The 13,576-nt window shown below is 45.9% G+C and overlaps 1 protein-coding gene across 1 annotated transcript in view; it reads left to right on the plus strand.

Moving 5' to 3' along the window:
• The window catches only part of TRPM1 (transient receptor potential cation channel subfamily M member 1), a 47,895-nt gene that overhangs the window by 24,491 nt on the left and 9,828 nt on the right, over positions 1-13,576 (plus strand). Inside the window, exons 17-24 of the mRNA XM_074317617.2 lie at positions 959-1,081; positions 1,283-1,414; positions 3,632-3,760; positions 5,838-6,089; positions 7,182-7,356; positions 9,624-9,768; positions 11,143-11,345; positions 11,970-12,102. Coding sequence (XP_074173718.2) covers positions 959-1,081; positions 1,283-1,414; positions 3,632-3,760; positions 5,838-6,089; positions 7,182-7,356; positions 9,624-9,768; positions 11,143-11,345; positions 11,970-12,102 — 1,292 coding nt within the window. The remainder of the gene's footprint in view (positions 1-958; positions 1,082-1,282; positions 1,415-3,631; positions 3,761-5,837; positions 6,090-7,181; positions 7,357-9,623; positions 9,769-11,142; positions 11,346-11,969; positions 12,103-13,576) is intronic.

The following is a 13,576-nucleotide window of genomic DNA, read 5'->3' on the forward strand; positions in this document are numbered from 1 at the left end:
TGGGATGGACGCGCTGTCAGGCTGGCAAGGACGTCCCAGGCACAGGTGACACCCGTGAGCTCTCACTCTGCCTGGCTGGGCTCAGCATGGCCTGTGAGGTATTTCATTTACTCCTCTAAACAACCCCGTGGGGGAGATGCCTGACAGCCCTTGTCTTGCAGATAGGGAACCTGAAAATATGAGATTAAGTAACTTGCCTGGGGTCTGAATTAAGAAGGGGTGGGTCCCGTACCTGAATCCCGGTGGCTGAACCCAGAGCTTGACCTAACCAGCGTGCCTGGCTTGCAGAGCTCGGCAGCTGCCCTGATAAAAATGCCAGGATTTCCATCTGTGAGCCAGATTAGTCTTTTGCCATCCAGACCAAGCCCAATTCACTCCTTCTTTGGCGAGTCACATTTGTCTTGCAACTCTTGGTCTATATATTCACATTACGTCTAAGTGATTTCTATATAAAATATTTTTGGCCTACTTCACGGGAAGTATTTGTATATGTTAATTATTTTTATTTACTATATTACCATATTTTAACTTAAATATAATAATATAGTAAATAAAATTAATTTTATTATATTTTAATTTAATTTTGTTATATTTTAATTTATATTATATTTTATTTACTCTACTATACTTTAATTTACTGTATTATTATATTGAATTTTAATTGCCTGTTTTGAAACTTAAGGTAAGATCTCTGCTTTTTAAGTCAGGATTCCACACAATACTGCCTGCTGTTCATCTAAAAAAAATGGGTGAATGTTCTTAGATATTTCACTGCCTGCAATTCTGCCAATGCACCAAACCAAATAAGCCACAGAACACCGAGCGGAGATAAACTTGTTCCAAGACTGCTAGGTTACTGAGTCTCGTTGAAGGTTATAATTTTCAAACGTTACCTATACTGGAAAAAGTCTGAGAACTGACACAGCTTAAAAACCCATTTTTCCCTCACCATCCATAGGTTATAATGGGGATTCTTCTTCCCCCCACCATCTTGCTTTTGGAATTTCGCACATATGATGACTTGTCATATCAAACATCCAAGGAAAATGAAGACGGCAAAGAAAAAGAAGAGGAGACCATGGTCAGTGATGCCCTTGATCGTCCAAGTAGCAATCTGCTCTCATTTTCAGAATTGTGGAGATTTCTCTCACCACGAATTTGGAAAGCTCAGTCATTGGGGAAATGTTTGTACTTCTTTTCCAAAGTGCCTGTCTGTTAAGTGGGGTACGTTGCTCTTCCCACTGAGCAACGTCCTTCCCGTGTGCTACGCTCTGTTTTCCAGGACGCGAATGCAGATGACGGCTCGAGGAAGGGGGACGAGGAAAATGAGCACAAAAAGCAGAGGAGCATCCCCATTGGGACGAAGATCTGTGAATTCTATAACGCTCCCATTGTCAAGTTCTGGTTTTACACAGTAAGGCCTCCCCCTCAGCATGTGCCATTCAGCCTGTTTTGAACAGTTAGATATGTTAGAATCGAGAAAAAGGTCAAGGCCAGAGGAGACTAAGCTTCAGGTGGGGAGCATACAATAGGCCATACAGATGTCGTATTATAAAATGGTATCCAACTCTACATAATGTTATTACATTATGAAATTTACATAACGTTATCAACCAATGTTAGCCCCATAAATTTAATTTAGGGAAAAGAGAAAGAAAAATGTCAAGGCCTTTGAAAAGTGTTTGAAATTCACTGAATTAAAATGAATTGTGAAAACAAAACGGTCCCACCTAATTCAGACCTTCACCTAAAACTGGCTCTAGATATGCTGTCATACAATTATGCGAATGCAGGATGTGGCCATCCTAGTCCCAAATACACCATTCTATAAAGCAAAGTAGTCACACTCTACTTGCTCAAGATGAAGACTTGTTTAAATGTCTTTAGCAATACAAACTTAGGAAAATATAATTTTACTTAAACGACAAGTGATCGAAAAACCGAACCCACAGATGCCATTTGTCACGAAACTGGAGTTACTAAGAGTATGGTTGAACCCAGATCACAACTTCCTAGGACAGGGGAGCAAACCAAGGCCACACGCTACCCTCCAGCCCCCTTGGGCCACTGTCTGGACAGCCCCAGGATTGCAGCCTTACACCTGCTGGGACTTCCCAGATGGGCCAGAAAAGAGGGAAGCAAGGCAGATTGGAAGGCCCTGGGGGAAACTGGCCCAGCTGCAGACAGTCCCCACAGGGGGCGGAGGCAGAGCTCTGGGGAACTGCGCCTGGGGGGCTGCGCCTGGGAGGCCTCATAGGACCCAGGCCAGTGGAGGTCAGGGACACACAACCTTCTGATAGCCACCACAGGCGATGTGGCCAATGCCACCCCACCAGATGTTTCTGGCCAGGACCAGCTGAGAACCAGGGAGGCCGGGGCAGGAGGGTTCAGCATCGCTGTGGCTGCAGAGGGCGGGGCCAGCTGACACCTGTGGGTGTGTGGGAGGGAGGGCAACGTGGTACAGCTCCCCGGGGGCTCTGACGCAACCCAAGTTGGAGAACGCTGGCTCTAAGCCTCTTGCAGGGTAGACTGTGGCTACAAGGATTTTACCTGCATCCTATCAAGCTTATACATCAGGAGGGGGAACCTTCTACAACACAAAAGACTGCTGACTCATAAACACACCGCTGCTAGCACCCACCCCATCCCCAAGACGGCAGAAGGGGCCTGTGCCAGAGAGGGGCACTGAAACGAGAGATTCGTCAGCTTCACGCCTCCAACAATCCACCTCAGACGACCTCAGTCCATCGCATACCTCACTCCCATATACTCTGCATGATCTTGGCCACATAGATGGGGACCCTTGTGGGCCCACCATATCACAGACATGTTAATGCCACCTGGGGAGGCTCCAGACAGCAATGTGTGCCAGGCAGACGACTAACTCATCGTCCTTCCCTCTCACCTCCCACACCCATCAATAGTGGAAAGACGCAAGAGGGAAACTTGGGAGACAGGGAGGAGTGAGCAACATTCCCCATTTCTAGGAATGGAGGAGACACACCAGTCAGCCATGAAAAGTTTCCCTGTTTGTCATGATTTGGGGGAAGCTTCACAGTTTCCCCAAGAGGGGGGCAGGAGCAACAGCTACACCGTCAGTTAGGAAAGGAAATGTCAGCGCCCACATCGTGCTCAAAGTACAGAATGCCTTCAACCTGCCTCGAGGTTCTGTCTGCACTGGAGGTGGCTGGAAGGGTTCCTGTAGATGAGTCAGTCCAGTTGGAAATGAAAATGCTGCCAGATGGGAGGGGGTAGGGAGGGTGGGTGAGAAAAGGGAAGGGATTAAGAAGTACAAATTGGCAGTTACAAAACAGTACAGCACAGGGAATATGGTCAGTAACGTGGTAATAACTGTGCACAGTGCCAGGTGGGGACGAGACTAATTGGGGGACCACTATGTACATTATACAAACGTCTAACCACGACGCTGTACACCTGAAACTAATAGAAAATAATATTGAATGTCAATTGTAATTGAAAAATAAAAACAGTTTAAAAAGACTAAGTAAAAAAAAAAAGAAAAAAGAAAATTGGTTTTAGCAGATGCATCAACCTGAAACTAGGGTTCCAAAACTTGCTTCCAGCGCGGTCGCCTCTCTTTAAACACTGCTCACGGCTCTCCTGTTTCCAGATATCGTACTTGGTGTACCTGCTGCTGTTCAACTACGTCATCCTCGTGCGCATGGAGCGCTGGCCCTGTCCCCAGGAGTGGATCGTCATCTCCTACATCGTGACCCTGGCGTTAGAGAAAATACGAGAGGCGAGTGGTCCCAGGACCTGTCCCAGCCCCACCACCCAACTCACATAGAGCCTCCTACTGCAAACGTCATGCCAGTCATGGGGGCCATGGGATTTTCCTTTTGAGGGAAAGTTTATCCCATTCCCTTGCTTGAGATTTACATGCCTTCTGCGTCCAGGTGAATTCAAACTTGCAAACCAGAACACGAGGCAAAATAAATGACGTTTCATAATAAAAATGGGTCTGGGTGCCTATAAAAGCGATAGTAAATGCTTCCAGACACCTGAGATAAACCAGTTACTACAACTGGGTACAGATTTTGGCTCAGTTTCTGGGAGCTGAAACTAGAAACAGAGATACCAGAGGTGACCTTTACCCTGTAACTTTCTGAACCAACCACACTGTCTGTCCTAAGGTGGGGATTCTTTGCTGGTTATTAAAGGTTCCCAGGAGAACCATGGGAGGGAGCGAGGGGGCCAGGCCGCAGAGGGGCTGAGCAAGCTGTGATTTCAGTGGAAACTGTCCCTGACCTCATCCTGCAGGGGACTCTGAGTGGCGGGGACACTAGTGGCTGTGCACCCTGAGAGAAGGGAGAATTTGTCCCCACATCAGCCAGTCACTGGCACGTGGGGAAAAGCAGCCCCCACGGCAGCAGATGGGGGCACACCCTCCTGAAAGCATGTGCGCAGGCCACTACTAGAGCGTCTGCTGCAAACAGAGGGAACGAGATTTTCAACAAAGGCCTGAAGAAGGGCAGACACGGCTCATACAGGACTCCAATCACAGAGGACTAAAAATTAACATGTAACTCCGACAGGGCAGCCTCTGCAGGCGGCAGAGGGATGACGGGCCAGGTACTTTCCGTTTTAACATCACCTGCGAGTTTTAAGTCACTATAGTCGTCTGAAGGGAAAGTTTTCTACAAGAAGAAAGAAAAGAACAGAAAACGCATGCCGCAGGACTGCACATTCTTTCTCCCATTGATACAGAACCAACACTACTGTTTTGCAAGTATTATTGGCCATTTCGCTGAACTGAAAAAATGACTGGCAACTTCTTCCGGGTAGAGTGAGTTTGATGCCCCTGTCTGCTGAGAGTCTGAGAAAGCAAGAGTGCCAGATGCAGACGTTTACGCCACCTCTCCTCCTCCTCCTAATACTCTCCGTTTCTAGTCGGGCTTCATTCACCTCTGCAGACGGTACAGCGGACTGCCCAGGTGGCCTGCCACACCACCTCTGTACCACATGACCTCGCGAGTGCCCGCTCTGCGCTCAGACCCTGTTCTGGATGCCAGGAGCTCACCCTCTAGTTACAGGACAGACGGCAGATGGCAGCCAGTGTGCAGGGTTGTTAAACTGTTAAGTCCCTTCTGTGTTGGCCGATAAGTAGCCACCACCCCATCCTACCCTTGGGGTCCCTGGGACCTACCTAGAGTCTCCAACACTAAAGATGTGCCACTTGGAACAGCAAGCCCCCCCGACCCCCTCATTTCACATCATAGCTACATCCATGGGGCCCCCTGTGTGTGCCTGTCCGTGCTGATTGTTACATACTTTCAATTCTACTCTGAGGAAGGGTTGGTTTTCAATCACTGGCGATTTTTGAAGGGTAGTAGCTCCAGTAGGAGAAACTCAAGTTTAACTTTCCCCTGCCTTCTCATACCTAAGTTGCGAAGGAATTTCGGCACATAAACATCTCCTAGCCCGAGTCGGCCACCTCCCCTGGGGATTTCCCTTCACGGGACCACACGGGTACATCTCTGCTCCAGAGTTTTCCTCCCGGAACGTTTGCTGACAGGCACATGTCCAGAGAATTAGAGACGAAGCCGAGAGGCAGCTGCTTTAATTACAGCCAGAGGACATAATTTAGATGGAATTTGCTGAGAGCTTGTGAAACACTGAATCTAGGAATACAGAGGATTCCGTGGCATTTCCCTTTCTAGATATTTTTCTCTGCCTGACAAGACTGGCGTTTAGAGGTCCCAGCAGGAAAGGGAGCCAGATGGCCTGGGACGGCCCACTGTCCTCTGCCTGAGGTTCTAAGAAGAAGGTTCCCAGTGAGCACTCCCCGTTCACTGTTCCTTGGCGTTTGCTTTCAGATCCTCATGTCAGAGCCAGGCAAGCTCAGCCAGAAGGTCAAAGTGTGGCTGCAGGAGTACTGGAACATCACGGACCTGGTGGCCATCTCCACGTTCATGGTGGGAGCGGTCCTCCGCCTGCAGAGGCAGCCGTACATGGGCTACGGCCGCGTGATGTACTGTGTGGACATCATCTTCTGGTACATCCGGGTCTTAGACATCTTCGGTGTGAACAAGTACCTGGGGCCCTACGTGATGATGATCGGAAAGATGGTGCGTGCTGACTCCCCGTGGGTAACTCCACGCGCCGCAGCCGTGACTGGTCAGGGTGTGAGACGGGGCTTGGGTGTGGCTGCGCTGGGTTTCATGTGATCCTTTCTTTGCACTTGGTTTGTTCCAGGAAATGGCTTTTGCTTTAAGATACATAGCTCTCCTACACTTTAATAACTTTATAAAATCCAGCAGACAAATACTAGTCAAGGGCCTACTGTGGACGGACACACACACACACACACACACACACACACACACACACGGCAATAACCTAACCGGTAACCTTCTAACATGTAGTGGAAGCCGGAGATGAAGGGGCCCAGGTCATTCCCCCCACCCCACCTGAATTCTAGACAGTCTTCAGTGCACGGGCTCTGGCCTGGAGTGGACACGGGCGATTCGTGTGATGAGGTCCAGATGAATCCTTGGTGGCATTGCCTTCAGAACAGTTCAAAGAATATGAACTGAAAACGAACCAGTAAATCACCCTGACATCACCTAAAATAGCTTTAGCATTTGGACTGGTCCCAGAAGAAAGTCTACGAGACTTATAGGGCAAGTGGCTTTGAGGAAAGGACGGATGGTTCAGCTTATGCTGGCAAGGGCTCTCATCTTCAGGGTTGTCCAAAATTAGGAATTATCCCCATTTGGTATCCGCAGTAACCACAGCATTGCTCATTGAAACCACTCAGCATTTGTATAACGAAATACCAGTGTGGACTCCCAATTCATTATGTTGTTAATCTCCTTAGCTAGCTCCTCTTTTTACTGCTTAGTTTTCCTTACAAATTCCCATAATTCTTCTCTTTTTCTACTTGCAGTTGTAGTCACAGGAAGAGTGCTTATGGGCAACAATAGAGGAGAAGCAAGAAGGACTGAGAGCAGGAGATGAGGGCAGCAATGTTCTAGAATAGACACATGCATTGCACGAAGCAGAAAAACTCGTCGCCCTGGATGGGATGGGGAGAAAGGGAAGAGCTTTCTTCATCCTAATGAAGCACTGATGAAGTCTTCGGGGAGGGCAACACAATGAACCGGGTGAACTTGGCTCATGAGTTAAGACACTAAGAGACGCGTTTTCTTCCCCCTCAGATGATTGACATGCTGTATTTTGTGGTCATCATGCTGGTTGTGCTGATGAGTTTCGGGGTGGCGCGTCAGGCCATTCTGCACCCGGACGAGGAGCCTTCCTGGAGACTGGCCCGGAACATCTTCTACATGCCCTACTGGATGATCTATGGGGAGGTGTTTGCAGACCAGACAGACCGTAAGAATAGAATTCATAGTAAGAGTCTTACGAGGCAGATGGTCAGATCTGAGTCAATGGAAGGGCATGTGTTCATTTCGGAATAAAGTATTTTTTATTCTGCCAGAGGCATCAAATTATTTTATGAAGAAACAGGTTCTGAAATGTAGATTTTTGAGACATCCGTCATTGCTTCTACACTAAAAGCCATTAACTGGAATTCGGAGTCTCACGTCCCTTTAGCTGGACCCAGTGAACAGGCTAACACGTGAATGTGGTTCCAGTGCCAATATCCCAGTTTTTCTTCAGCCTGATCTCTTTCTGCCTCAAGACAGAGCTGGTGGTGTTATTCTAGTAGGATGACAGTGAGCGTGACAGGGTGACTAGTGCCTCATGTCATCTGCTGCTTCAAGCCACCAAAGCCCATTTTCCATACAGCTCTCCATTTCCTCTTCATTACTGGAGTGCTATTTTTATTTTTTTCCAAATTATCAGCAATACTCTCTGGATGTTAGCAGAGGAAATGAGCTGCAATCCTGCATGGATTTCTGGGGAATGTAGGTCTCCCCAGTCTGAGCTAGTAGGTCACCGCATGTCGTGTGTTGTAGGGACGCGAAGCTCAAATGTTCTTATAGCTGTTTCATGCCAGTGAACGAGGCTGTGCAGCCCTGTTTTCACGTCAGCACTAATATTTCCACTTGCACTTCTGGGCTATCATAAAGCGTCAGGTTCAATAGCCTGTCTGCTGCTTCCAATGACCTGCCTTTTGGGAAAAGGGTTTGAACGCCCTCCCCTGGTATGAGATATGGAGCTATCAGTATCTCAAGGTGATACTGGGAACACGTGCCTTCCATCTGGCTTTTATAACACGTTAGTATCACAAGTATCGCAACGTCGATTATTGAATGTGTTTGCAGCATGGTAAGCTAGAATATAAAACTCTAAGAATATTAGAGACTATTAGCTAGGGAAACATGCATAAATGCTAAAAGACCTCAGGATCAAGATATGTGTTGTAACATTTTTACAGGTAACTTTTTCTTTTTTTTTATTATTATTAAATTGGTTAATGAAAGACAGTAGAGGTAAACTTGAGGCTAAACCATTTTCAGTCACACCGTTAATGTAGGTTTTCAATTCTAGACTGATTATTACATAATAATTTTGTATTTATTTGTGTTGGGCTATAGGGAATGTTTGATTGGTTCATCTGTACTTAAAATGATCACCTGCCAGTAGTCGCGTGTTTTTTTCACAGTATTTTAAAATACTGAGCTTTTGCTATTGCTGATAACATGTGGTAAAATAAAGATGCTTGAAATACATACATACACATTTCCCTGAATCAATGTTTACAATTCTTCTCAATAGATCAGTGTTGGCGAGTGTGAATCTGTAATCCCCAAGCTTGAATACTTTGCATTTCTTGTGTTGTTCTACTTTTTTTTTTACTTTTTTTTTTACTTTTCTCTCAATTGTCTTCTTATTTTGTTTCCTGCTCTCCTGCCACAATTAAAAAAATAAAACCCTGCTTTCCAATCGCTTTACAGTCTACGCCATGGAAATTAATCGTAAGTTTACATGGGACTCATGACTGTAGTTCAGGAAATGTGTGTATTAATCACTTCCTTCGCTAACTACCGATTGTCTTTTACTAGTTGCAAATACTTCTCTTGTTTTCTGGTGTCAGGACTTTTTAAAACTGTTAGTAAGAAAGATGCAGACTATACATTTATGGAGATAACTTCCCTAACCACTGTTGAGAGCGTCCTATCTCTTCTCTCAGGAAATAGATCTCATCTGATCAAACTGGCATTCCAAATGAGCAGAGAGAGAAAAGATTATTTTCCAAACATGACACCAGAACAGCTAATTAACAGATTTGGAGGTAGAGAGATCCTTACCTCCAACCCCATAACAAAATTATTTTCAGAGTAAATTATGAGTGAAACCAAGAAGACAACATAAGCTAATGTTAAATAATTAGAAGACTCAATAACTTTCTAATGGATCATAGTAAAGAAAGAAACCATAAAGATAGATTTATCTGCTTAAAAATGAACACAATAAAGAAATGGGGAAAATGTGTACAAATAGATAAGAATGACTATTTCTATGTGCAAAAAGGAATTTCTTATCGTCTTTGTATGAGCTGATATTTTTCACATGGATGATGGTGGCCTGTGAAATCAGAAAAGGAGAAGTAATGGGACATATGATAACATTGGCAAGCTATTTATTTCATTCTAGATAAAAAGCAAGCCCCCAAAGACCAACTTCTGTTTCAGCACCTTGTGGTGACAACCAGTATGACGAGGAAGGCAAGCGGCTGCCCCCGTGCATCCCGGGCGCCTGGCTGGCCCCCGCCATCATGGCGTGCTATCTCCTGGTGGCCAACATACTCCTGGTGAATTTGCTCATCGCAGTTTTCAAGTACGTGTCACGACTGGCTGACGATTGTGAGCTTCTCATTTGTTACTTTCCAGATTCTCCCAGGCTGCCATGTATTTACACCGAATTCCACTAGGGCTTTTAAATGAGTTGAATTTTTGCAGTCTTTTTTTTTTTTTTGGTTCAATCATTATAAGCCTTAATGTAGTCATAAAGCAAGAGTTGATTTTAAATACAGTTCAATTTCATCTGGGTTAGTATTGAACACATTAGCGTGTATTTTAATCTAACGAAAATATTTTCTTCCGTGAAAGTCTCCTAAGATAGAGAAGATTCGATCCAGTTCTGCCTTTCATTATCGGAAGCACACAAAGCAATGTTGACTTCCTAAGCAGTGACAACTATTGTAACATTATATGAAATATTTCGTTATCATTTATAGAATAGAAAATAAAGTGGCCTAGGGAAAAATGGCCCAAATTAAAAATCAAGCTTCTTATAAAACTCGCCCATTTCAGCACGATGTGTAGAGTACGTGACCATGCTTAACAAATGTTGAAAAAATTATTTTAGCTTCTCAGAAGAAAAATACGAGGGAAAAATCCTTGACAGTAGTACAGACTCTTAGAGCTAACTAGGGCATTGGAGGGAATCTGGTTCAAACTCCAAGCTTGAGAGATGGGGATATGAAGGTTATGAGAGGTTAACTGGCTTTTCTAAGGTCCCCGTGTCGGCAGACAACACACTTGATCTGGATTTCCAATTTCTATCAATCATGCCCTGAGTACCTCCCATTGGAAACTAAAACAAGACAAAGATGGAATTTACCCAACATCCAAAGTAATGCACGCAACCGAATAAGTTCAATAAGTAATTCATTACCAAAAATAGTCACCTAGTGGTTTGACTGAAATAGAAGTGAAAATACTTCAAAACACTTAGTTGAATGGCTCATACATTTAGATACAATTTTCTAGCATGAGTCTGCATACTGCAGTGTGCAGGTATGTATCAGAAAGCAGTAGGTAGCAACTTCAGTACACTTCGTTATTTATATGAGTGAAATGTCCTTGAGTGTAGGGAATCCACTCCGATAGATAAACTCCTGGGGTTACCTCGGAGTCAGTATTAACTGGCACGAAAAGGCCACGTCATTGTATCTTTTCATTTCAGTGTGAGTAACTGCTTGCTCTGGGACACCACAACAGAAAGTAGTAGAACTAACTAAACATGTGTTCTTTTTAAAGCAATACCTTCTTTGGATAGATAAACTCCTGGGGTTACCTCGGAGTCAGTATTAACTGGCACGAAAAGGCCACGTCATTGTATCTTTTCATTTCAGTGTGAGTAACTGCTTGCTCTGGGACACCACAACAGAAAGTAGTAGAACTAACTAAACATGTGTTCTTTTTAAAGCAATACCTTCTTTGAAGTAAAGTCAATATCCAACCAAGTGTGGAAATTCCAGAGGTATCAGCTGATTATGACGTTTCATGACCGGCCAGTCCTCCCTCCGCCAATGATCATTTTAAGCCACATCTATATAATGGTCATGCGTCTTAGTGGTCGCTGCCGGAAGAAAAGAGAAGGGGACCAAGATGAACAGGACCGTGGATTGAGTACATGCACGATTTTTTCATTTCTGTCTTGGGCTAATTTCAAGAGTGTTCCAAACGGGTCACCCTTATGGAAATCTCATTAAACTACTTAAATGTGTGAAAACATAACAGGACAGCCCAACTGCTATTCTTTGCAGGATGCTTCTCATTGTGGGTTAATTTTATTCTAGTTTTGTTAATTTATTAGTCATTATTTTTACTGAAAGCCCGCTCGTGAACAACTGAGAAATGGAGAGAGTTCTTGAAAATTACTCTTCTGTATTTATGAATTCCGTGTTCCTTTCAAACGTTTTAATTCCTTGAAGGTAAAGGTGATGGGAAAATAGTGCGCACATGTGACTCTATCTGCAGAATACACACAGGTTTCCAGAACAATAGTATTTAGTTTCACTTTCCAAATAGCCATAATTTTGTTTTTTGTGTTAAAAAGTCAGCCATGTTGCTCCGTGGGAAGCTGACTGCTGCAGATTACCACCTCTCTCCGGGTGATAGACACTTGGGGTAGTCAGCAGACTGTCTCCACGTGACAAAGAAGGGGCTTGAATGGCGGCTGGGCTGGGAAGCTCCCAGGGGTGCCTGGTGGCGTCGGGCACCTCCTTATGCCAGCTCTCCCCCTTGGCGCAGAGCTGTTTCTCAGCGATGAGGAGCTGAAGAGGCTGCACGAGTTTGAGGAGCAGTGCGTGCGGGAGCACTTCCAGGAGAAGGAGGACGAGCAGCGGGCATCCAGCGACCAGCGCATCCGCGTCACCTGCGACAGGTGCCCAGTGCGTCGCCAACTCGGGGCCGGGGTTTGCGGGCTCCTTGCCCCACGTTGAGGCGGTGCCCAGGTTCATTTACATACGCACTGCCAGTCCTCTTGTTTATTCATACTTTGGGGTTTTGCATGTTTGCTCCCAGAATAATGTGAAAGCTCCTAGGTGATGGTTGTATGTTGCGTATAGAAGAGAATGACAGCATGTGTCACAAAAATCCAGGCCAAGACCAGACCAGACCAGGCCAGACCAGGCCAGGCCAGACCAGGGAAGACCAGACCAGACCAGGCCAGACCAGGCCAGACCAGACCAGGGAAGACCAGACCAGACCAGGCCAGACCAGATCAGGCCAGACCAGACTAGACCAGACCAGGCAAGACCAGGATAGACCAGGCCAGACCATGACAGACCAGACCAGACCAGGTCAGACCAGACCAGACCAGGCCAGACCAGATCAGGCCAGACCAGACCAGGCCAGGCCAGACCAAATCAGACCACACCAAACCAAACCAAACCAGATGAAACCAAACCCAAAATCCTTGCCTGTGCCTGCCCACCCCCAAAGTGGGGGCTTTTTGCCACAGTACCCTAATTAATGGGGAGAACAGGCTGTGTGACTGCTCTGGGAGCCATCTTTCTCCCTGCTGTTGCCATATTGTCACCGTTGCCAAGGGCGATCCCCCCCCCCCCCCCCCCGGGGCCTGACCTCCTCCTCCTGCCTTACAGTCTTGTTGTTCCTTCCCAACCTCACAGAGCAGAGGTAAAGGCTCCCTCCCATGAGACCAGGACACACAGGAGGAGCAGAGGTGTCTGTCGCCCATGAGGGCGGGACCCTCTAAACTAGGGCTGGGTCTGATTTCAGACACGTTTACAACCTGGGTTCCAGCAGAAGCAGCATCATCCATGTGCGTGTTTAATACGTGCAGGATGAGTAAATGCGTGCGGGTGTGAATCAGTGAATGAGCAAATGAAGGCGGGTCCCAGAAAGGGTGACGCTCTCTAGACTTTACAGGATCACTCTTCCTGCAGTTGGCAAAGAGCAACCAGCAGAGGGTAGGCAGGAAGAATGAACTTCCAGCATCCACATTTTTTTTGTTCATACAATTTTTGAGACTCTTTATCGCTTCATAAAAGCAATTTGAGCTTGTTAAGGATTGTGGTGATTGATGAAACTTTGGTCCAAAGAGTTGCACTAATAGTGTTGGTGGAAGGGTCAGCATGGCGAGGGCGACATCCTGAGAGGTTCTAGGTCATTATAATAGCCCTGAGAACTCAGAATTAAAGGTCCCTGATACAGATACACACGCATATTGATAAACGTAAAATCATGGTAGGACTTCAAAAGAATAACTCAGCACATAATTCCCCATCAGGGGCCCCAACAGAAGTCACGATAAGCCTTGAAGTCTCTCTGGTGCACGTTGAAGCCAGTGACTCTGCCCCAGGAGGGAGATACCCTGGCAGCATCTGTCCCCTCTC

Source organism: Rhinolophus sinicus, chromosome 13 (assembly GCF_057876585.1).
Source record: "Rhinolophus sinicus isolate RSI-liver-muscle chromosome 13, RSI-T2T, whole genome shotgun sequence".
NCBI lineage: Eukaryota > Metazoa > Chordata > Mammalia > Chiroptera > Rhinolophidae > Rhinolophus > Rhinolophus sinicus.